The 23,435-nt window shown below is 35.7% G+C and overlaps 1 protein-coding gene across 13 annotated transcripts in view; it reads left to right on the plus strand.

The window, feature by feature from the left end:
- Positions 1–23,435, plus strand: part of Cep170 (centrosomal protein 170) — a 166,401-nt gene that overhangs the window by 5,977 nt on the left and 136,989 nt on the right. For all 13 annotated transcript variants that reach the window (XR_002820175.1, XM_004626835.2, XM_023710249.1 and 10 more), the window contains exon 2: positions 21,788–21,933. Coding sequence is in view for 12 of the 13 variants with exons in the window: in XM_004626835.2 (XP_004626892.1) it covers positions 21,829–21,933 (105 nt within the window). In the remaining variant the exon portion in view is untranslated. The remainder of the gene's footprint in view (positions 1–21,787; positions 21,934–23,435) is intronic.

Raw genomic sequence — 23,435 nt, forward strand, 5'->3', positions numbered from 1 at the left:
GACAACAGAAGCAGGCAAGAAATATGCATACTCAAGCAGCCTTGGTCTAACTGTGGTCAGACTGATCAGTTCTCAGATCTGGTTCTCTAAGGTCTGGGGAAGTCATTAGGTGTCTGTCACTTGAGAAGACACTTTAGTTCTCCTCAGAAGATGATTGGTTTCTCTTAGGGCAGCCTTAGTTCCAGTCACAGTAAGCCTACGGGGCTCCATGTTCTTGAAATTTGGAAAGGACTTAATGTTGGGAAGGACTCAGAATAAGTTCAAAAAATAGTTGGGACAGTATTTGTGCCTTCTTTCAGGGTTTTCAAAAGACATATTTTGGAAGTTCCTTATGCTTCATTCTTTGTGTGCTCTTACCACTTTCTAAGAACCAGTGGTTCGCTTTTTAGTATATATTCTAAAATACAAGCAAATACAAAAACTTTTTCCTTCTTTGATTCAAAAGATAGTCTCATATATCTTGAGCACTATTTTCAAGTGAGTGGGGTGTCTGAGGAGGTGGCATTTAGCAGTCTTGCATTAGGGAAGGTAGCATGCTATGTCAGTACTTGGGTTGAGAATATTTTGTTTAGGTGCTATTGTTCCGAGGAAGGAAAGGACTGAATGAATTTGGAGAACAAAGAGGCCAGTATAACCAGAGGTGAGTAAAGGGTAGGGAGGAGTTAAGATTGGATAGAGCTTATTGTTTGATTTAAATGCTGTGGGAATTGATTTGGAGACTTTTGAGCAGGAAAATGACAGAAGAATTGGGTTGCACTTTTAAATGACTGGCAGTTTGGTGGATAATTCAGTGGCCTGAAGGGTTTGCAAGTGTGGCGTAGGGAGTTGAGTTAAATAATTGGCATCATCTAGGCTACAAGAACTTTAGATCTGTGAAGTTAGGGATGTTTCTTAGTCATCCATATCACATGGACATACCAAGTAGACAGTACAGTATACAAGTCAGGAATACAGAAAAGAGATTTGAAGACGCTTAAATTTTGTGTCACTAGTAGATCAGAGATCATTTTAGTAAGGTAGATTGAGAAAAGTTTCAAGGATTGAGACTTGATAATTTGAACTTCAAAAGTTCAGCAAAATGAGCCTTTGTGGCCAACAGGGTATGAAGAAATTAAACTGCTATGGTGTACAAGAAGCCAAAAAACAGGAATTTTTAGGGATAAGGAGTGATCTATCACTATACCACCTGAATACTAGCTATGAAATTGTATCTTTTTGTCAGTGGTATCTGAGAAAATAATTTCATTAAGCCTCTATCAACAGAAATGTCTACAATTATTATCCCCTGGAAACTGCTAACCTTAAAGTCCTGAACAAAGTTTTATTCTGAATAGACTATTTTTGTTTCCAAAAGGATGGGCATGGGAGTTGGTGCTACTGAGTTTTAAATTGGAGAAGCAGTGATGTTCAGTAAGACTTTATTACCTGGAAGAGCCACAGTGGCACTAATTGTGTGATAATTGAATGTCACATGAAGCACTATTTGATCTATGAAATAAAGCTACTTCAGAGATTTATTGTGATAATCCAAATAAAGTAAATGTGAAAGTGGAAAGTATAATTGCTGGATGGCTTTCCTTGCTTACTGTACCAAGTGTGGTACTGCCTCATTGCTGGATTCGCAGAAATACATTGGCCAAAGGATAAAATACTTTCCATTCTGACTCTACGAATAGGTTTTACTTCCTAGGGATTTCTTTCTCCTAGGCAGGTTTGCACATTGTTTCCTAATACTGAGGTGAAGAAAAGTGTATAATGCTAGCAAGAGGAAAAGAAAAACCACAGTTTCAGAAAGCCTTTTTTTCTAATTCTAAACTCATCCTTTAATTCTAAACAGGGTATCTAAATTATAAGAATTAAGAAAACAGCAAGGAAGTAAGCAAGTTCATTTTTTTTCCAGCTAGTAAGATCTTTCCCCTTTAAACTGATTTTTTTTCTCTAGAAGGTTTCTTACTAGATAAAGGTTTGTCATGTATTACATGGAATAGAAAAACTAGAAAATCTAAAACTTTGAAGTTGGATAGGAAGCCTTGAAGCTCAAGCAGCTGGATAAAAATTTATTCTGAGGAAACCAGAGGATATGAGACATGGAACCTTCTTGATGATATAGTAGTAAATATAAAATATTCATTTTGTTTTAAAAACTGCATTGCAAATAGATGACTTCCAGTGTAAGCTCTTTGAGGCAATAGGGCTAGAACTAAAAACAGACTGAGGGTGAAGCTCTGGCAGAGCACGTGCTGTGTGCCTGATGCCCCAGACCCAGTAGTACCCTGCCACCCCGTTTTCTTCTGAGTAACCACGAGGGTGGGGGTATACTTGGAATATTTTACTATTGTTATTATTATATTTGATTTATTTTTGGAGATAAGAGTCTTGCTATTTAGTTCAGTCTGACTTTGAACTCAGTATGTAGACCCAGCTGGCCTTCAACTCATAACAATCTTACTGCCTCAGCCTTTGAATTTGCCTGTATAGACCCTTACACTTACCAGACAAGAGTTGATCTAAAGTGTGTGTTCATCTCTGATGCCTATTTTTGGATTGGGTCTTTAAATTTGGGAGGTCTGATTTTGTGTGTGTGTGTGTGTGTGTGTGTGTGTGTGTTCTTGATATGTTCTCTATAATAAACTTTTGTCTAATGAACATCCAGTAAACATTTTATCCCACACTGTGTATTATTTCTTTACTTTCTTGGTGATTTCTCTTGCTTTGCAAAAGCTTTTTAGTAAGATGAGATCCCATTTGTTAATTGTGTGTGATAGTTCCTGTGCAATTGAGATTTTATTCAGAAAGTCTTTGTCTATTCCAAGTTTTAAGAGTTTTACCTCTTCTATCTTCCTAGCAGATTTAATATTTCTGCCTTAATATTTTGCTCTGTGATCACTTCAAATTTAGTGCATAGTGAAAGATGTTGGTCCAGTTTTAACTTTAGACATGTGCAGCACTATTTTATTAATGAGGCTTTCTACCAGTGTATGCGTTTGGCCCCTTTGTCAAATATAAGGTGGCTGAATATGTCTAGTGTTGTTTCTGCATTTACTAGTCTGTTGCATTGCTCTTTTTGTCTGTTTTTTGCCCAGTACTATGCTGCTTTTATCATAATTGGTTTATAGTATAATTTAGAGTCAGGGTTTTTTGGGGTTTTTTTTCATGTATTTAGTACAGATTCTGCAGGGTCTCACTACACAGATAGGGTTCATAGTGATCCTCCTGTTTTCAGACTCCCAAGTGCTGGAATTACAGGCGTGTGCCACCACACCCAGTCTCAGTTGTCATTTTAGTGCACCCCAGGGGCAGGGCAGGCACAGCATGCCAGGGATCAAACCCCCTTCCCTGCACCTAAGAAGGCGCTTCAGTCTGCTGAGCTATTTGGCTGGCCCTAAAGTCATGGGTTATGATGCTCCCTGCTTTGTCTTTGTTGCCCAGAGTTGCCTTTGTTATTTTAGGTCTCCTCTGGTTCCAGATGAATTTTAGTATTGTTTTCTCTTAATTCTGTGAGACGTGCTGTTGGAATTGTGATTGGAAATGCATTAAATCTGTGTAACAGTTTTAGAAATATGGCCATTTTCACTGTATTGGTTCTTCTTACCCAAGATCAGGGAATATCTTTCCCTTTTTCTGATACCTGCTTCCATCTTCTTTTTCAGAGTACAGTAGTTTTCATGGAGGTCTTTTACATCCTTTGTTTGATTGAGTAGTAGATATATCATTTTTTTGGATGCTATTGTGAAAGATGTTTTTCCCCGAATTTCTCTCACATTGAGTTTGTTATTGGTATATAGGAATTATTGATTTTTGAGTGCTGACTTTTATCCATTCCTCAGTCAGGGTTGCTTCCAAAATCTAGCTCATACAAATTGTGCTGCTTTAAACATTGCAGCACAATTTGTAATAGCTAGATACTACTGCAAATTCAGTAGTATCCAGTTATACTACTGAATTTGCTTATTAAATCTAACAGTTTTTTTAGTGGAGTTTTTGGAATTTTCTATGTAAAACATCATGTTATCTGCAAATAGTGATGATTTCACTTCTTCCTTTCCTGTTGTTACTCCTTTTGCTTTTTTCTCTTGTCTAATTGCTGTGGTTAAGGCTTCCAAGAATATGTTGAGTAAGAGTGGAGACAGTGGACATTCTTAATTTGCTCCTGATTTTCGAGTGAAAGCTTTCAGTTTTTGTCTATGCAGTATAATGTTAGCTATTGGTTTATGAAAGATTACTTTTATTAGATTGCGACAAAGACCATCTACTATGATTTTCTATAGGGTTTTTATCATGAACGATTGCTGGACTTTGACAAAAACTTTTCCTTCATCTACTGAGATGATCATACAATTTTTGTCCTTGACTCTACTAATATGATTGGTGTATTACATTTATTGGTTTACATATGTTGGATCATCCCTACATCCCTGGTGTGAACCACACTTGGTCATGGTATATAATCTTGATGATTTGCTGCATTCTGTTTGTATCTTTTTTTTTCAGAATTTTTGCATCTATGTTCATTAGAGAGATTGACCTTCTGTGATTTTGAGGTATGAGGATAGTACTTGCTTCCAGGAATGAATTTGGGAATATGTCTTACTTTTCAGTTTCATTAAAGAGTTTGAGAGGTATTGGTGTTAAGTCTTCTCTAAATTTTTGATACATTTCAGCAGTGAACCCATCGGGGCCTGGGCTTTTCTTTGTTGGTAGATTTTTAGTTATATCTTTGATTTTGTTGACTGGTAGTTCTACTTATGTCTGAATTTATACCTTCATTCAATTTTGCTAATTTGTATGTGTCTAGGAATCTGTCCATTTCTTCATTTTCCATCTTACTAGAATATGTTTTTGAAGTAGGTATAGATGATCTTCTGAATTTCTGCAGGATCTATTGTGATTTCATCCTTTTCATTCTTAATTGTGTGAATGTGGGGCTTTTGTTTCTTTCTTTTTTTTTTTTTGTAAGGTTGATGAAAGATTTGTTGATTTTATTTAGTCTTTCAAAGAGCCAACTCTTTGATTCATTTTATTTATTTATTTATTTATTTATTTATTTTGGTGTTGTTGTTTTAGTCTCCAGTGGATTAATTGTTGCACTGATCTCTATAATTTCTTCCCTTATTTGAAGTTTTCGCTCATTCTACTCTTCTCGTTCTGGAAGTTTGAGATTCAGCATTAAGTTGTTCGTTTGTGGTTACTCTATTTTTCTGATGAGCATATTAAATGCTATAAATTTCCCTCAGAGGACTGCTTTTCTTACATCTCACAAATTCCATTAAGTTGTATTTGAAATTTCATTTGATTGTAGATACTGTTTAATTTCTTCCATGACCTATTGGTTGTTCAAGAGGGTTATTTAATTTCCATGTGTTTATAACGTTTTTCTTTTGTCATTAATTTCCAATTTCATTGCATTATGGTCGGATATTTTTCATGGGATAATTTCAGTTCATTTGCATTTATTTAAGCATGTGCTATGGGTTAGTATCTGGTCTATTTTTTTAGAATGTCCTGTGTGCACCTGAGAGAATATATATTTTGATATTGTGGGGTGGAACACTTTGTAGACGTCTACTAAGTCCATTTGTTTAAAAGTTTGGTTCAGTTCTATTATTTCATTATTGACTTTTTGTGTAGTTGATATGCCTTTTTGTGACAGTGGGGTATTGAGATCCCCTAATAGGATTGTATTAGTGCTTATTTGTTTTTTTCTCATGCCCATTAATATCATTTATATTGCTGGGTATTTGGTGCATATGTATTTGTGATTGTGATCTGTTCCTCTTGTATTATTTTTTTTACAAAGAGGCAGTGCCTTTTATCACTCTTAATCACTCTTAGCTTGAAATACACCGTGTCTGCAAACAGAATAGCTACCCCTGTTTTTTTGTGGGGTCCTGTCATATGGAGTATTGCTTTCCATCCTTTGACTTTCTGTATATGAATTTGTTTTTAATGAAATGTTTCTTGTATACAGAATCATGCTTCTTTGTTCATTCTGTCAGTCTGTGTCTTTTGATTGGTAAACTGAGACCATTGACATTGATGGCTACACCTGATACATATTAACTTAGCCTTTCCAGGTTATTTTCCTGTTGTTGGCTCTCTTTTTTTTTTTTTTTCCTTCCTCCCTCTGTTTACTTGTTTGTCTTGCCTGGTGGATTCCTTCTGTTGGGGTTAATGCAGTTGTCATCCATGTTTTCTCTTTCTAGATTGTTCTTCAAAACATTTGGGAGAGCTGATTTGGTGGTCATAAATTTCCTCAGATGTTCTTTGTCTTGGAAGTATCTTACATCTCCATCAGATTTGAAAGGTAGTTTTGTGGGCTACATCAATCAGGGTTGAAGGTGGTTTTCCTTTACAGCTTAAAATACTTCACTCCAAGCTCTCTTTAATTTGTGGGTTTGTGCTGAGAAGTCTGTGATTCTGATGAACTTTCCTTTAAAGGTGATTTGTTTCTCTTTTCTAACAGCTTTTAATATTTTATTCTTGTGTTGAATTTCTAGGATCTTGTCTATAATATGCCTGGCTATAGATGATTTTTTTTTTTTTTTTTTGCCAATTGGAGTTTTATGTGCCTCACTTTACTTTTTATCAGTTTCTTTTTCTCTACTAGAGAAATTGTCTGTCATGAAATCTATATACAATTTATATCATTTGTGCTGGCTCCTGCTTTTTCATTGACTCCAATTAATGTTATTTTTCTTTGTATCATCTAGTAGCTGTTGCATTGATTTCTTGTTGTCTCTTACTATTTAAAAAAAAATGTTTTCCTGATTATTAGCTGCAACCCTGTGTTCTGAAGGTTGAACCCCTGTAATTGAGGTTTTGTCCTCACATTGTCTTAATTTGCTGCATATACTGTAAGTGGAATTTGTGTTCTGAATATCTGCCTGAATCTGCTTTATGGATTCCATTTCTTTTCCATTGCTGAGCATTCATGACTTCCATAATTTTCTTAAGTTCCTCCATCTTATTTGTATCTGCTGTAGCAGTGCTAAGCATGATTTGCTTTGTGGGCACAAAATCTGCATTGTCTGAGAGATTATTTCTGGTTTTTTTCAAGAGGCTCATTTAAATGCTTTATAGTTAGTATTTTAGAAAGGATTGTCCCACCTCATTGCCCCCTGGGTTTGCCTTTGGTGATTTTGGGGGTTTTATCTTGTTTTAAGTGTCTCCTTGGTTTTCTTTTTAGTTTAATTCCTGGGGCAATGTTGTGTAATGGCTGTTTAAAACAACTATGTCACTTTTGGCTATAGTGATACCAATAACAATAATATAAGACAGCCTAGAAAAGGACAAAGTAAAGTAACCATTAATTTGCCACCTTAACAGTGTGAATTATATTTATGGTTGCATAGCAAATTCTAAAACAAACTGGAAAATTGTGTTCAGTATACATGTCCTTATTATGTCAATTTTGTGCTCAGGGATTAAAATTTAAAATGGGTCAGAGAGAAAATAGAGAAGTGGAAAAAGTGGAAGAGATTGGAAAGCTGGAGGACAAAAGATTTTCACACTGTCAGTGGGAAACTGTTGCAGAAGATTGGAAGGAGAGGAGGAAGAGATAAGAAGAATTGAATGGAAGCACAACCAGAAAGGCTAGACACCACATTCACATTCATACATATACAAGTTCAAATAATGAAGGAGAAAGAAAAGGAAAAAAAAGCAAAAGCAAAACAATAAAAATAAATAAAATAAACCAATTATCATCAAAACAAGAAGTCCACCTACATGTTTGTCTCTGTAGCCCTTATAAACAAGGTATGGAGACAGGGTCCCCAATCTATGTTGATTTTTCCCCCAAACCAGCAAGCCTGCACCCTTTGGTGGCTTGTAGTCACCAGCACACCTTCCATGGGCCTGAGCCCAGTTGGGAGCTGCTAGATGGAGCCAACAGATCTGAGTTCTGAGCTGTACCCATCTGTCTCCAAAATGGTTCCCTTGCCAATGTCTCTCACTTGGGATGGCTGAACCCTCGACACTTAGTGGCAGCTACAGCAGTCTTTCTTGTCCACTGTCCCCTTCCACTGCTGCGTCTCTCCTGGGAGGCTTTTGTGGTCACCAGCACTCACCATGTGACTGTAATTTTGGGTCACTCCTTTCTTGCAGTGTTTCCCATCTCCAGGAGAAGGCACTGTTGGGTACCTCCTTCTTTGTTGAAGTTTTTGTCTTTTCCCCTTTCTCCATGGGCTTCAGTTTGTACCTCAGTTGCTTCCTGGGTCTGAGGGACTCTCCTCCCTCCTCCTTATCTTCCCCTCTTACTGTATTCCTGCATCTGGATGACAACATTTAGAGTTTCTTTCTCTGTTGCTTGGCATTTCACCACCTTCCTGCCTATCTCAGTGTTTATATTTGATTAATAAAACCTGGCATCTTTTTTTTTTTTTTTTTGCTAAAGGATGTTAGGTTAATTCCAAGTTAACATCCCCTATCCCTCAAATACATAAAGTGAGAGGAATATTTTATCAAAGAATGCTGTCTTGACAATCATTTTTTTCATCTACCTCTCATATATTAGTGAAATTTTAGTTACTACAAGTGTTAACACATTCACAATGGGACCATACATTCATGACTGGCCAATATGATTCCTTGTGTCTCCCGGTGGGACTGTCCCATACTTCCTGATGGGACAGTCATGCACATACCACCAGTGGTTTAAGCAGGTGGGAATTTGTTAATACCTGACTTACTCTTTCCTTTTTTGTTCTTGAGCCAAATTTGTAGCCCTTTATGAGTTAAGCATAATTGTCAGCTTGGCCAGATTAAGAGACTCATGGAAAGGTGACTGGATTATACTTATCATTGGGTTACTTTGCTGATGTCCGCAGTTGCATGTGCTATTAGGTAGGGCCCAGTTGGAGGACAGTTGCTAGGGACATACCTTTGGAGAATATATCTCTCACTGGTGCTTGTCCTGGCTGTCATAAATTATGCAGCTTTGCTCTACCCTGCCTTTCTGTCACAATGTTTCTGTCATACAACTAACTACCTGTGGACTGAATCCTCTGAAACCATGAGCCCAGCTAAACCTCTTCCCTTCAGGTTTTGGGTGTCACGTATTCTGTTGAAGCATTGAAAGCTAAGTCATACATCTCATCTCTAGTGACTGCACATTGCTTTTTCTTTGCCCTAGTGTCTAGTGTCTCTTCTGTTTCATTCTATTTAATCTTCACAATTAGAACCCACTTCTCTCACTCCTACCTTTCCGTGTCATCAGCTTGTCCAGTCCAACCTGAAGGAACACAGTGGAGAAATACATGTTTATGATAAAGCTAAAATAACCTCTTGACACTCATTACTAGTTTTAAAAAGTCTTCTAACTTTCACATTATATTTTAGCCATAAGTTGAATGCACATTAAGTATTTTTGCTGTGACACATTTTTGTAATGTGTTTAATCTACAACCCAGTTGTTTCAGTTATAATAGCATTTCTATAATATCAGGGTTGTTGTTAGCATTGTCTTTCAAGGTAGTTAAAAAGTCTACCTTTAATGTTTTGTAATACTAATTGGAGCACGTCTGTAGTTTGGAATACTTGCTCTGAATTGAACTGAACCAGTGATTCAGAATATATTCATACTGTATAATATTTCTAAATAAATTATCATGCTTCATTGACTTTTATCTTAATATGCAGAGGCTTTCTCTCATCTAAAATAAATAGTACTTTCTGCAGTTCTCTTTTCATTTAGATCTTAACTAAAACTGAACTATGTTCTACAGAAAATGGAATCTAAAACATCTTATTGTTAGTGCTTTTTAATCTATGCCCATTGAAATTTACTTGGAAAGTTTTAAAGAATATAGATGTTGGTGTCTTAGTCCAGATCTGTAGTGATTGAATTCCAGTCTTGAGATACTAAACCTAAGTGTTGCTTAAGTGAAACTATGACTTACACTAATTTCAATATCCTTTGCATCTTGTCTATTTCCCATATTAATCAGCTGTCCTGTAGCAGGCTTTAGTGCCTAACTACCCACAATTGTTGAGGAGAGGCTTATTTGACTGTTTCACGGGATTCTGTTCATGGTCATTTGGTTCCAAGACAGAAGCATTGTGGAAGTGTATGGTAGAGCTAAGTTGCTTAGTTACTGTAGTCAGCATAGCAGAACAGCAGCACCAGAGAGAAAGTAGCCAGGAACCAGTTATAGCACTCAAGGTCACATCTCTACGACCCACCCATACACCCAGAGGTGTGCTTTGCTAATCCTTGAAGCAGTTCCCAGGTCAATCAAGTTGACAGTTAAGCTAGTGTAGGAAATTGAAGGAAATATGCAGTAAATAGTATTAATAGTTGTTTGGGTTGCTATATAGGATTTTTTTAGTATTAATAAGTTACAACAGGATAATAGCCTTTTTAGAAAGATGACTTCAAGATTTCCTGGGAATTTTCCTTTGATTACTTAGTAATATATAGTCAAGTTAGCCAATTGGATTGGATTAGAATTGGAATAAGCAATCAAATTCCTTCCTCTTAGTACTTTTGAAAGTTAAATCTTTATTCACATGTACACTATATAAAAACATATATCGACAAGTGATTCTAATATGTATATGGATCTGAAAACTTGTTGATTTAAGTGACCTTGAGTTTTATTCTTAGATGAAGGAGGTAGCATATGACAAAAGTGATTAATAGTTGTGTCAGTGTGTTACAAAGTAAGGGTTTTTTTTTTTTTTTCTTTTTTACTTTTGTTGTTTTGTTTTTATGTTACTGGGGATTGAACTCAAGGCCTTTTATACTGAGCTATACCCCCAACTGTTTTTATTGTTTGTTTTGAGAAAGTCTTGCTGTGTCACTAGGTTCCCCAAATTGGGCTTGAATTTGTCATCAGCCTACCTAGAGTGCTGGTATTATAGGTATGTACCACCATTCCTGGTTAAATAAAGGGAAATTTTGCACACAAAAGTAGATCTCTATTTTTGCTCTTTGCCTTTTTTTTTTTTTTTGGCCAGCTCAGCCCACCCTGAGGGCGGGGCTGGGGCAGCATGTGGTGCTGGGAATCCAACCATGGTCCCCTGCACCTGCCTAAGCTTTCCTACGCAGGCACTTTAGACCGCTGAGCTATCTTACTGGCCCCTATTTTTTTGCTCCTGACATTGAACAAAACGTTTGATGTTAGTGTTGCATTTTGTTCATTTGTAAAAATCAGGGCTTACTTTGTATAGTGTCTAGGGCTATTATATAAGGTGTAAAATTTATTTAGTTTTCTTTTTATGGCCAATTGTGTCACAAAGAATTAAGAGTAAGAGTCAAAGAAATTGGAGGTCATGTGAAGTATATAGTAGAATATAGGGATTGGTATAAGAAAATACCATAGAATGGAAAATGTAAAAGCAGTAGAAATTTATGGCTCACAGTTCCAGGGGCTGGGAAGCCTATTAAGGTTCCAGCAGTTTTAATGTCTGATGTAGGCCCGTTGACAGAGATGGCATCATCTTGGTGTCCTCACATGCACAGGACAAATGAGTGCCCCCTTTAACTTGTAGCATTTTATAAAGCTGCTTATTTTACCACCTCCCAAAGGCCACATCTCATTATACTGTTCAAGTGGGCATTGAGTTTCCACATGAATTTTGGAAGAATTACCCTCATTCAAGCCATAGAGAGATTCAGAGGAATTCAGTGAATGCCTGTGCTATGTGTGGCATATTGTGATAGCAAGAAGAGAGGAGGACTGAATAGGAAGCAAAGGTAAAATTGCAGAAACAAGCTTTTCATGATACTTATTTGAGCTGGGAGTGGTATTTCCTAATAATTGTTTTTAATTACTAATAGCTTTCCCAATTCAAAAATGTTACCGTGAAATACATGTAACAGAAAATTTGCTATCTTAACCATGTGAAGTATATGATTCAGGAATTATATATTCAAGATGTTGTACAACTTCACCATGATGAATCTTCATAATTCATCGGGTAGAACAGAAAATCTGTAGCCATTATGCAATAATTTCTCATTGCTCCTTTCCCTCATCCTTGGCAACTAACGTTCTGTTTCCTGTCTCCATTATTTTGGGTACTGAAATTCTTCATAGAAGTGAAATCATACAACACTTACTTTTTGTATTGGCTTATTTTACTTAGCATATTGTCCTTGAGGTTGATACTTGTTATGATGTAGGTCAGACCTTTCTTATTTTTTATCTCCTAGAGCATAAGAGTAATTTTGTCATCAAGGCACAGAAACATGGACCTGACTTTACAGTATTTCTATTGATATACTATTAATTTTAATTTTATATGTTTTTATTATATTAAATAATAAGTACTTAACAGAAAAAGTCACAAAAATATTGGGGTTTTAGTCTTTACAAAAAAGCATCACAATTTTCAACATTGACTGGTTTTTTGGTGTAAAAAGTGAATAAAAAAAAGAACATCAGAGATAAATTTCCTATATGAACTACAGTCAAAATATTAATATCACTCTACAAAAATAATCTTTTCTTTACTTATCACACCAAAGGCAGTCTGCATACTCGACAACAGCATGTTCCATAAACATGCATCACTTACACTGACAGCACATTTCTTTTACTTTCCTGGTGTTTTTGTAGGATATATGTGACATCTCAGTGTTCTTGCAGTTATTTCAGAAGGTTCTTACTATACAGTATGTAGTTAACAGGAATGTAAATGTTAACAAATAAGTTATTCTGAATATGCGTTGTGTGTTTAAAGTACGTATCAACATTTTCACATCATTTTTGACTTCTTTATAAAACCTAAAGATAACATCAGAAATAAATTCCATTCTGAACTACAAGGAAACTACTGATAGAACTCTACCACAAATATAAATGTTGCTTGAACTGTCAAACCCAAGGCAGTCTTCACATATGACAACTGCTTGTTCCTTGCACACATATCACACCGACAACACATGTGCTTAGCTTTCCTTTCCTATGTGGTGGCAGTCTTATCACCTCTTCCTGTTTTGTCAGGAGCTTTTTACTATATTGTATAACATGCACTCAACAGGGAAATAAGGTGTCAACAAAATAAAGTATCAAATATGTGGTGAATGCTTGGAACAGACATCGGTATTTTCACATCAGTTATTTACTTGCTTACAAAACCTAAAAGATAACATCAAAAAATAAAAACTATGTGAATGAATAATGTAAACACAAAAGTCTACCACAGAAATAAGATTTGCTTTAACTGTCACAAGAAGTCTTCACACAGGACAATGGCATGCTTCATACGCAAGTAGCCTTACACTGATAGCACGAATGTTTGTTTTCCTGTCCTTTCCTGTAGGGCACAGTTGTTGCCTTTTTTGTGTTCTTTTTGTTGTAGGAGGTCTTTGTGATACTGCACCTACATGTTCACCTGTCAGCTCTCCAGTGTGTTCCACAATTTTTTCATTTAATTCACTGGGTAGAAACATTTTTTCTTCTGCTGAAAATGATCTCTTATGAGCTCCAGTCTTAAGCTTCATAAAATTTAACTGTAATATTTTACACTGGTCATTTTCATTGTAAACTATCAAACAGTTCATGCTTTTTGAAAGCTTACAAACTTGATTTTTAGGATCAAGTAAAACACAACCATTGGCCAATGCTTTGTGTTTCAAGTGACATCATAGTTGCTGCATAGCTCATTAATATTATCTGCTCCACACTCAGTTTTATTGTTGAAAGTTTTCATGTAAGCTTCCGTTTTGTCAAGGTTTCCCTATCAGTACTTCCATCATGGGGAAATGTTGCCATCAGCAGTACCAGTTTGTTTTTCTTTGCCGTATAGGAGGCTAATGTTACATCTTTTTGGAATCCACAGATTGCACTATACAATTTTCTGTTTGAAAGGACATTTCATTTGGAATTTTGACTTTATTCCTATGTACAGTCTCTGATTTAGTCAACTTGTGTTGTTAGCAAATGTAATACCAAGCAGAAACCGATAAAGCAGTGGTCGAATGTCACATTCTCATTAATTTGGGAGATGAGAGCAACAAGTCTGTTCACAACGTCATACAGTTTATCACTATACAAATAAGGACTTGATAGCTGAGTTCCAGGATAAATGTCTAAATGGAAAGCATAACTTCTTCATATTTACAAGGGCATACATTTTTATACCATATTTGACCATAAGTCTTTACATTCCTCCAATTACAGAAAGAAATTCGTGCTGTGTACCACAGACACATGAATTCTTTCAATTCAGTTAGTGAGCTGTCGTAATGAGTACATTTGTAATATGGCCATTGGTGCATATAGAGCATTTTACTTGCATTTCAGTTTTTGTGTATTTCACAGCATCTTGTAGCATTTCCTCTGTTACAATTTCCTACAATGGATGGCAGTGCAGGCTTTCTGTCTAATATGTTTCACCCCTGCCAAGACCGTTTCTCTTTCATTTTACAACATTTTGACTAATCAGTTTTTTGGGGGTGGGTGGGGGGTTGTGTTTGTTTTGTTTTAACACACATTGGTGTTTTCTTCATAGTCTGCATTCCCTGTGTCTGTATCTGTAGATTTCACTGTCATAGGAACTGTCATAGGAACTTTGGCTCACATGGCCAGTGTCAAAGTCATTAACACCATCATAAACCTATACCTCTCTTCTGTTATGAATACATATATTTTGCTGTAATGGAGCATCTTATCCATTCATGAGTAATCTGATGGTTTACTTTTGACCTCCTCCAAAACTTTGAAATTGGACTTCTCATGTGCTATTGTACTGAATTGTCGTACTTCTACCAGACAAATCAAAGAAAACTTGAGTTTTAAATGAATCCTGAAGCAGTGTGGTTCCTTTGGAATCTTTATGAAGTTCAGGTTACATACACAAAACCAGTTAGATGGAGCCTGAAGGTGGGCCCAAACTCGTCCATTGTTACACCAATTGGATGAACACATCGATTGCTTCGTGTATACCTATGTGAAAGGTTTGAGGAGCTACTACTACACTAAAGTTCAAATTTATGGTAGAAAAGTAAGGTGTGTGCCTGCCAAATCCAGTATTATGTTCTAAGATTAAAGAACTACTGATATCTCTATCATATGTATCCATTCACCTCTCCATGGACATTTGTGTTAGTTCATATTAGCTGTCGGTACCAGTAATCTTTTCTCTATCTTATGTGCTTTTTAAGGTAAAAATTGCAGACGCTTGGGGCTACGGAGGTAGCTCAGAGGTCTAAGCACCTGCCTGGCAAGTGCAGGGTCATGAGTTCAATCCCCACTGCTGCATGCTATGAGTGCAGTGTGCTGGCCAATGAAACTGGGCATGGTGGTACACGCCTGTAATCCTTGTGCTGGCAGGGCTGAGACAGGAGCAGCTGTGAAAAAAAAAATACAGCTTTCCTCCCAGTGAAATAGGTCAAAATTCTGTATGCTATGGCTAGAGAGTCCTCCCTTTAATAAATAAAACTCCTACATTTTCCCCTCAGAAATAATCATACTATAGAAAACTGTTACATACTTTATCATTCTGATAATGAGCCTAATTAAGCATGGATAACCTGAAAAATTTCTATATATGAAAGTAAACTTGTAGATAATTAGTTAAAATGATTACTGGAAAATTTTAATCAAAACATAATACTTAATTGTCTTTCTAGTTTGCTGGTTTATTTGAAAGCTGTGATTATGCTACCTTTATTAATGAAAGTATAAAATTTTATACTGATTAAATCAAAAATTTTCCTTCCAACACATATTGTCAGCTTAGTTTCCATATTTATGTCCTATAAAGTATTTAACTGTGTCATCATTAAATACTTAATCATGTGATTTTTTATTTGTATAGAGCTGAAAAAGCTAGAGCAGCTACTAGCCATGTAAGAATCTCTTAATTAAAATGAAGTAAAATAAAACAACATGAACTATATTTCAAGTGCTTAGTGTAGTTATCGTGTAGCTGATAGCTACTGTGGATTATAGCATTTCTGTCATTCCAGTTCTTAAAATGATGGTATAGATAGATTTATAAGCATTATAATTTAACAAAGTTAAAAAGAAAGGTTGCATAATTTTGGTTAGTGGCTAACATGCATTAAACTGGAGATAAATACATAAAATGCATTCTTGCTTAAAACACATTCTAACACCTTACAATATGTATAATTCACTTTAAAATCTCATTTCAATTTTAATATATTAACTGATGCTGTGATAGGAATTGTTTATACCCAGTTCTCAAACAGTTAATGTGTAGTTGTAATGGTTGATACGTTGTGTCAACTTGAGAAATCTGGAACCTTAACTAGGTTACTAAGTAGTTCTACATCCTAGGGTATAGAGAACATGACTGAGGTAGGGCAGCTGTTCATGCTCTTTGGGGGCTGTTTATGCCCTAGAATATTGTGATGGTTAATTCATTGTATCAGTATGAAATGTGTTGAAGTTTACCTGGGTAACTCAGAAGGGGCCAGAGCACTTATTTTGCAAACATCCTGAGCCAGTGCAAGAGAAGGGCAGGGAATTGGCGTGAGTACTGCACCTGCCCTACCCTCCACACAATATAAAGGTCCTAAAGACTGGTTCCCCCCGCCCCCACTCCTTTTGTTCATGTTGCTTTTGGACCTCTGTGAACTATTGCCCCTCTACCACACCACCCTGCCTTGGAGTCAGTTGATTATAGATTTGATTATAGACTATAGACCTCTGGAAACTGTGAGCTAAAAAAAATGTTTCTTTTATTATTTTTCTGTCCTTATTTTGTCTTAGTAGTGAGAGAAAAGTAAGACAGTAGTGGGTAAGAAAAGACATTAAAGATAAATAAGCTTTTCTTTTTGTGGTATTAGGGATTGAACTCGGGATGGGACCTTGCACTTGCCAGGCAGGTGCTTACACCCCTGGGCTGTCTCCCCAGTCCTAAATAAGCCCTTTTTAAATGGTGCACGAGGCAGTAATTTGCTCAAATATATTGCAGACAGAAATAGAAATTATTTATTAGAGTAATCTAAGAATAATTAAAAATAGGTGGATTTTAACTTGTGCTACTTTACTTCCCATTGTCAGTCTTATATTTACATTCCTTGAGATAGCTTTGTCCCCATATTCCTGCTCTAGCGTTCTATGACCTGACAAAGCTTTTTGGGTTCATAAAATTAACTCTAAAGATAATTTATATATCATTTAGACTTGAGGTCTCTGATTTACGTTGTATCCTCATTTGCTAAATTTGCTTCATTCATCTAGATTGGTCAGCTGATTTTAGTCTCTGGTTTTAGTAACCCTGGGGCCAGCCTTGGGCAAATCAGGTGACTCAGAGGTGATTGACATGAGATTGTATTTTGCGTGACCTGTCAGTATGCATTGCTGAAAAAGGTGCCGTCTGAGTACATGTTATTACATAAAAATATAGTTTATCAGTCATACTCAAATTCAGCCAAACCTGAGGTAGGAACTGGTATCACGCCCATCATTTTAAGATACACTTATGAAAAAGAGGAGATAGTGACTGGAAAAAGCCTGACAGGTAGTCTTTGAAATCCTGGATTTGAATTTTGGTGATTCTTGTTTACTACTATGAGGTTTTTGACCTCGAATAAGCCTTTAACTTCAATTTTCTGAAGGGAAAAATGTTTCTCATATTCTTGTTTTAGGAGTTAAATGGAAGAATATGAATATAATGACTGAAAACAGTTACTACACAAAGAAAGTAATGATACATGGTCAAATCTAAGCTGGATTTGTTGTGTAAAACAAGAGAATTATGTTTTAACAGGAGATGTCCCGTCCTTATAAAAGCAAATATGATTACATTTTTCATAAACTATCAGAGAAAACTTGACAAGAACTTGTAGGGCCTAGTTTATGTGAAAGTATAGCATAGCTGATATTTTCTTTAAGCATCTTATAAAAATGTTATGATGATTTTATTAAATTGCTGGCTTTTCTTATCAAATCCAAGTCTTTTTAATACATATAATAAAATCAGATATAGCATGTGAAGCCTAAAGTTTGGAATGTCGTTTTCACTTGTTTTGAAGAGAACTTTTAGCTTTAGTGGTTTTTCAGATTTAAATTCTAAATTATATTTGCTTTTGATACATATTTATTGTTGCTTTGTAGAATTCATTATGTGTTTAAAAAAATAATTCATTCTGTATGTGGCAAATAACAAAGGTAAGATACAGGGAACTCTTTCCAAAATAATCAGGAGTATAAGAGAGCAAAAATTTTCCCAGTACCGAGTTGGTTCACATGAGCAAAGAGTAAGTATCTTGGTAAGAATCCAAAAACAGCACAGATGTAGATTTATTTTTTTGGACTAACTATAAAAATGAGGTGGGGATTTAAGAAACACGTGTTTCCCAAGAGTATATTTCATTATCTGTCCCAGATCAAGTTAATTATACAACAGAGCTGAATTTTTAATGTTTTAAGCCTGTGTCGTTTTCTCAGTGATTTTTCCTTAACCATCCAGCTTAAGGAACACCGCCCTTTAAACTGTTGCATCATACTGTTTGTTCTCTTTGTTTTTTCCTTCTGAATGTCACTGAAGTTATCTTACCCATTTTTTTCCTGTTCTTGCTTCTTTAAGAATAAAAACTCTTTTTTCTTATTTTCTCCCTAATATATGCAAGTATGTAGTACTTGTGAATTAAGAAAACCAACTCAGTTTATTACACCCTATAAAATTAGTCAAGTTATCTAAGTGGTATATGTTTATTTTACATTTTGCAGAATTTACAGAATTTTTGTAGTTGAAATAATTATATATTTACATACAAATGTTCCCTTCATATATGTGAGTTCTTTTTTTTTTTTTTTTTTTTCCATTTATGTATTGGTACAGGGTCTCACTATTCAGCTTAGACTCCTAGTGATCCTCTCCCCAGCGCTGGGATTACAGGTATGCACCAACCATGCAGGCTCAGCACGTCCCAGGGGCAGGGCCAGCACGGCATTCGAGTCCGGGGACCAAATCCTGGTCCCTGCACTTGCCAAAGCAGGTTTTTAGTCCACTGAGCTATCTTGCTGGACCTCATATATGTAAGTTCTTAGAACAGGGGCTGGTATATAATGGCCAATAGATGCTCTCTGTTACAAATGAAAGATTACAGAAAATATTGTATATTTGCTTTTGTAACATCACTGTCATCTTATTTATTCTGTAGTCCTTAGTTGAAATGCAGCCTTCAGTATTTCTGTCAATTTTAGAAGTATAAGGTTTCAAAAGACAAGGGACTTTCAATGTGCAGGATCTTTTCTATTGGGAATTCATAAGACTAAAAGTGTGACATTGGAATCTAGAATGTATACACTGAAGGAGTTTTTCAATTCTAGGTACTTGGTATGATAGGATAAAAAGACAGTGGTACAAGTTATAGACACCTGTGTTAGCTCATGTAGTGGTTCATTAAGTTCACTGTAGTCTATAATCTTTATTGAAGATTCAAAAGACAGTTTTGAGAGTTAAGTTTATTATTTTATTCCCCCATCTCCCTGCCCTCCCCTCTATTTTCATTTAGCAATTTCAGAATTTCCAATTTTACTGTATATCAAGATCTTTAATCCATTTTGATATAATTTTAGTACCAGGGGAAAAATAAAGATCTAATTTCAACTTTGAGCATGTGGATAGTTTTCCCAGCACCATTTGTTGAAGAGACTATCTTTTGCAACACATTTTTGTTTCTTTGTGAATACTATCTTCTGTTCTATTTCATGTTTCTGTGCAATACCATATTGTTCTCACTATGGGTTTGTACTATGAACTGTTGTGTAATTCTGGTTTTAACTTATTTTGGTCAGGGCTGCTTGATCTCTTCTGTGCTTCCATATGTATTTTAGGATTATTTTGTTTTAGTTGTGTGAAAAATGTTATTATTTTAATAAGGGTCACATTGAGTCTATAAATTGCTTACTTAATTTATCCATCTTAATAATATCAGCTCTGCTTAACTGTGGTCTTTCAATTTTTTTTCTGTTTCTTCACTTATTTTCTTTAGTGTATTGTACTTTTAGCTATGGAGGTCTTTTTAATCTTGACTAAACTGATTTCTTTTTAACATGTTTTATGATTTCTTCAGTGCCATTAAATATGACCAACTAACTTAACGACCTTCTTACTTACATAGTATTTTAAAATTTTTCTTTCTGGGGTAGGGAGATAGCTCAGTAGAGTAAGTGCCTGCCTGGCAAGCTCAGGGTCCTGAGCTCAATCCCTGGTACCACAAAAAAAAAAAAAAAAAAAATCTTTGTACATATCAAGGGTCAATTAGTGGTTTTCTGTGCTACAGTAGTGTTGATTATTGGTTGTCCTGGGCAGGCAAAATATATTTTGACCCAGAGAAATAAATACTAAATGGGAACAGATAGAAAAATAGACTGAAGACTAAATATCTGCATTAAGGAATTGGGTAAATGGAATTGGGTATATAATTCATATAAGTTGACTGTATTGATTGAATAAACTGAGAAGTAGGTTAAGACATGAGCTTTATACAAAATAAGTGTGGCTCGCGTATATGTAGGTTTATAATACATAGGATTTTATCTTAACATAAAGTTCTACATGTTATACAGTTTTGCTTTAACATTGAGATAGTTTCTTATTGTAAAACATTACAATAGTTTAATTTTTAAAGTGCATCACAAATACAATTTATAGGGAAAATATCTGTATTATTTTTCTGATTCCTGAGGCAGTACTTCAGTAGATGCTACAGTTTTTCTCACTTTACTAAAGAGGAAACTAAGATGCATGAGATAAATAGCATTTCAAGGTTATGCTGAATATAAGTAGGAGAGCTAAGATTCAGACTCAAGTCTGTCCTCCTCCAAGGCTTAGACCCTTACTGACAAAGCCTTATTCTCTAGGACAACAATTCTCAAAGCTCTCAATTCATAGACTTCTGGAAATCCCCAGAATTGTGGGTTTTGTTTGTTTGTTTGTTTGTTTTTTTGTTTCAGTACTGGGGATTGAATTCAGGACCTTGTGCTTGCCCAGCAAGCACAAGTATTCTACTGAGCTGTCTCCCCAGCACCCCGCCCCCAGAATTGATTTGATCCCCTTTTCAAGAATTGATGGGATCAAAACCTTTTTGTTTTTACTTTTGCTGTTAATTGAATCAAATACCAATTTCTTGTTTTTTAATTTTAATATGGTAAATATATATGTAACTCATCTAAACAAATATTGTTTGGGTTCTGTTTTTAAGAATATAAAAAGATCCTAAGAAAAAATTTAAGAACGGTTGCTCTAAGAAAAAATATATTAAAGTAAAATAAGTGTGAGAAAATAAGAATTTTAGCTGCATTCTTTTATTTTATACTTGGAAGTCAAAGAATCAATTTCTTTGCTTCCATAATTATTTCATAATCAGATAACACATATTTTCATTCTAAGCTAATCTCTCTCAAATCATTGATAAGGTAAGGCACTTGTTTGTGTAATATTTCTATTTCCTTATATTCAGATTATATTAATGTTATCTCCTTGAAGATTATAGACAGGTGTGAGTTGTTTTGAAAGCCTGTGTTCTTCCCTCGTTGACCACTTATCAAATTACCTTAATTCTCTTTCTCTTCTGCCTTCTCCTGTTCCTCTTCCTTCCCTTCATTCATCTTCCTCTCTTCTTCCTCTTCTTTTAAGAAGGGTCTTGCTATGTTAAGACTGCAGGCACTGGCCACAAGGTCTGACTTCATCTTTTTATTTTCAGTTTGACTCTAAGTGGAGTTTGTGCCATACTTTACTGATAAAATGTGGTTTATGTTATGTTGATGGACACAGTTCTATTCTTAGTTTTCTTACAGGCTTTGGTGAACAAACATTAAAAATACCTGAATTTGTGTTTTTCTCCATCTCTCTGCAGAATGACGTAGCTTTGCCAAAGACTTAGAAGCTACACAGAAAATGAGCTTAACATCCTGGTTTTTGGTGAGCAGTGGAGGCACTCGCCACAGGCTGCCCCGAGAGATGATTTTTGTTGGAAGAGATGACTGTGAGCTCATGTTGCAGGTAATTGTCTCAGCCTTCTCTATATATATCTACTCAGAGATTGGAATTAGTATAAAATATGTATTGTTCTGCTTTTTTAGAGAATAACACTGTGAGATTTGAAAACTCTTGCCTCTTGTAACTTACTGTTTACTTTTGCCCTTGAATCATCTAAAAATGATTTCTAAGTTTTAATAGATTTTGAAAAATGAGAGCTCTGAAGAGAGAAGTTTATTCTTAAGTAGGTGGTTTCATCTTACACATTTTAAAAATATGACTCGTTAGCCAGGGGTGCTGGTTGCATGCCTGCTGTCTGGGACAAGAGACTCGAGTTCAAGCCTAGTCTGGACAGTTTATAGCTCAGTGCTAAGAGCTTGAGTTCAGTGTTATGACTAGTTTTTGTTTGTCCTGATAGATTGTTTTTCAAGTTAGCTATAGAGAAGTGGCAATAATACTACTACTTACATAATTCTGCTTAATAATGAATTAAGTAATTTGTCCTAGAGAAATTAAGATGTCAGAGAAAACCAAACCCAGAAATTACCTTTAAAACTTTAAGGAGGAACAAGCACATATAATAAATGTATAGGTCTTGAGGTAATGTATTATCTCTTTCCAAGGACAGTTTAATTCACAGCTTTGTATTTAGGAAAAAACAAACTTTCTTAGCATGGAATATTAAGCCAACTGGAGAAAAAAAATTTAAGTTTTGGGCCAGGGTTATGGCTCACCTGTACAGCACCTGCCTGGCAAGTTTGATTCCTGGTATCAAAAAAACCCAAACAAAAAAATTTTAAGTTTTATTGACATTTGTAATAATTACCATTTCAAATAAGATTTCTTTTCTTTTTTTTAAATGTATTTGGTTGTTATAGGGTTTCACTGTGCAGCTTGGACTCAGTGATCCTCTTGTTTTCAGCCTCCCCACTGCTGGGATGACAGGCATACCCCTTTAAGATTCTGGCTGGCTCAGTCTGCCCTGGGGATGGGGATGGTGGAACCTTGGTCCCTATGCTTGCCTAAGGGTACCTAACTAAGCAGGTGCTTTAATCTGCTGAGCTATTTCACTGGCCCTCAAATAGGAGTTCTGTTTATTTAATCTATTGCTTATCTGACTAGGAATTAGGCTGTATTTACTGTAGTTGAGGTTTTACTTAATATTTTTTCTACTGTCCTTGTTTTTGTCTCTATTCAGATTTTGCTGGAAACTTCTTACATAGTGTTTGAGCTCTGAGTCATATGGTGTGAGTGTGTGTGTGTGTGTGTGTGTGTGTGTGTGTGTTTAAATCTTTGTGAATGTGTTAAGATTTGAAGGGAGGCAGTACATCCTACTGTACCATTAGTAGTTTTAAGTCTTTTTTTTTTTTAATTTTTTTTTAATTTTTATTTATGAGAGAGAGAGAGAGAGAGAGAGAGAGAGAGAGAGAGATGTGTGTGTGTGTGTGTGTGTGTGTGTGGCCAGCTCAGCCCACCAGGGGGCGGGGCTGGCTGGCATGTGGTGCTGGGGGATCGAACCGCGGTCC

This window comes from Octodon degus, unplaced genomic scaffold (assembly GCF_000260255.1).
Source record: "Octodon degus isolate 3935 unplaced genomic scaffold, OctDeg1.0 scaffold00017, whole genome shotgun sequence".
Classification (NCBI taxonomy): domain Eukaryota; kingdom Metazoa; phylum Chordata; class Mammalia; order Rodentia; family Octodontidae; genus Octodon; species Octodon degus.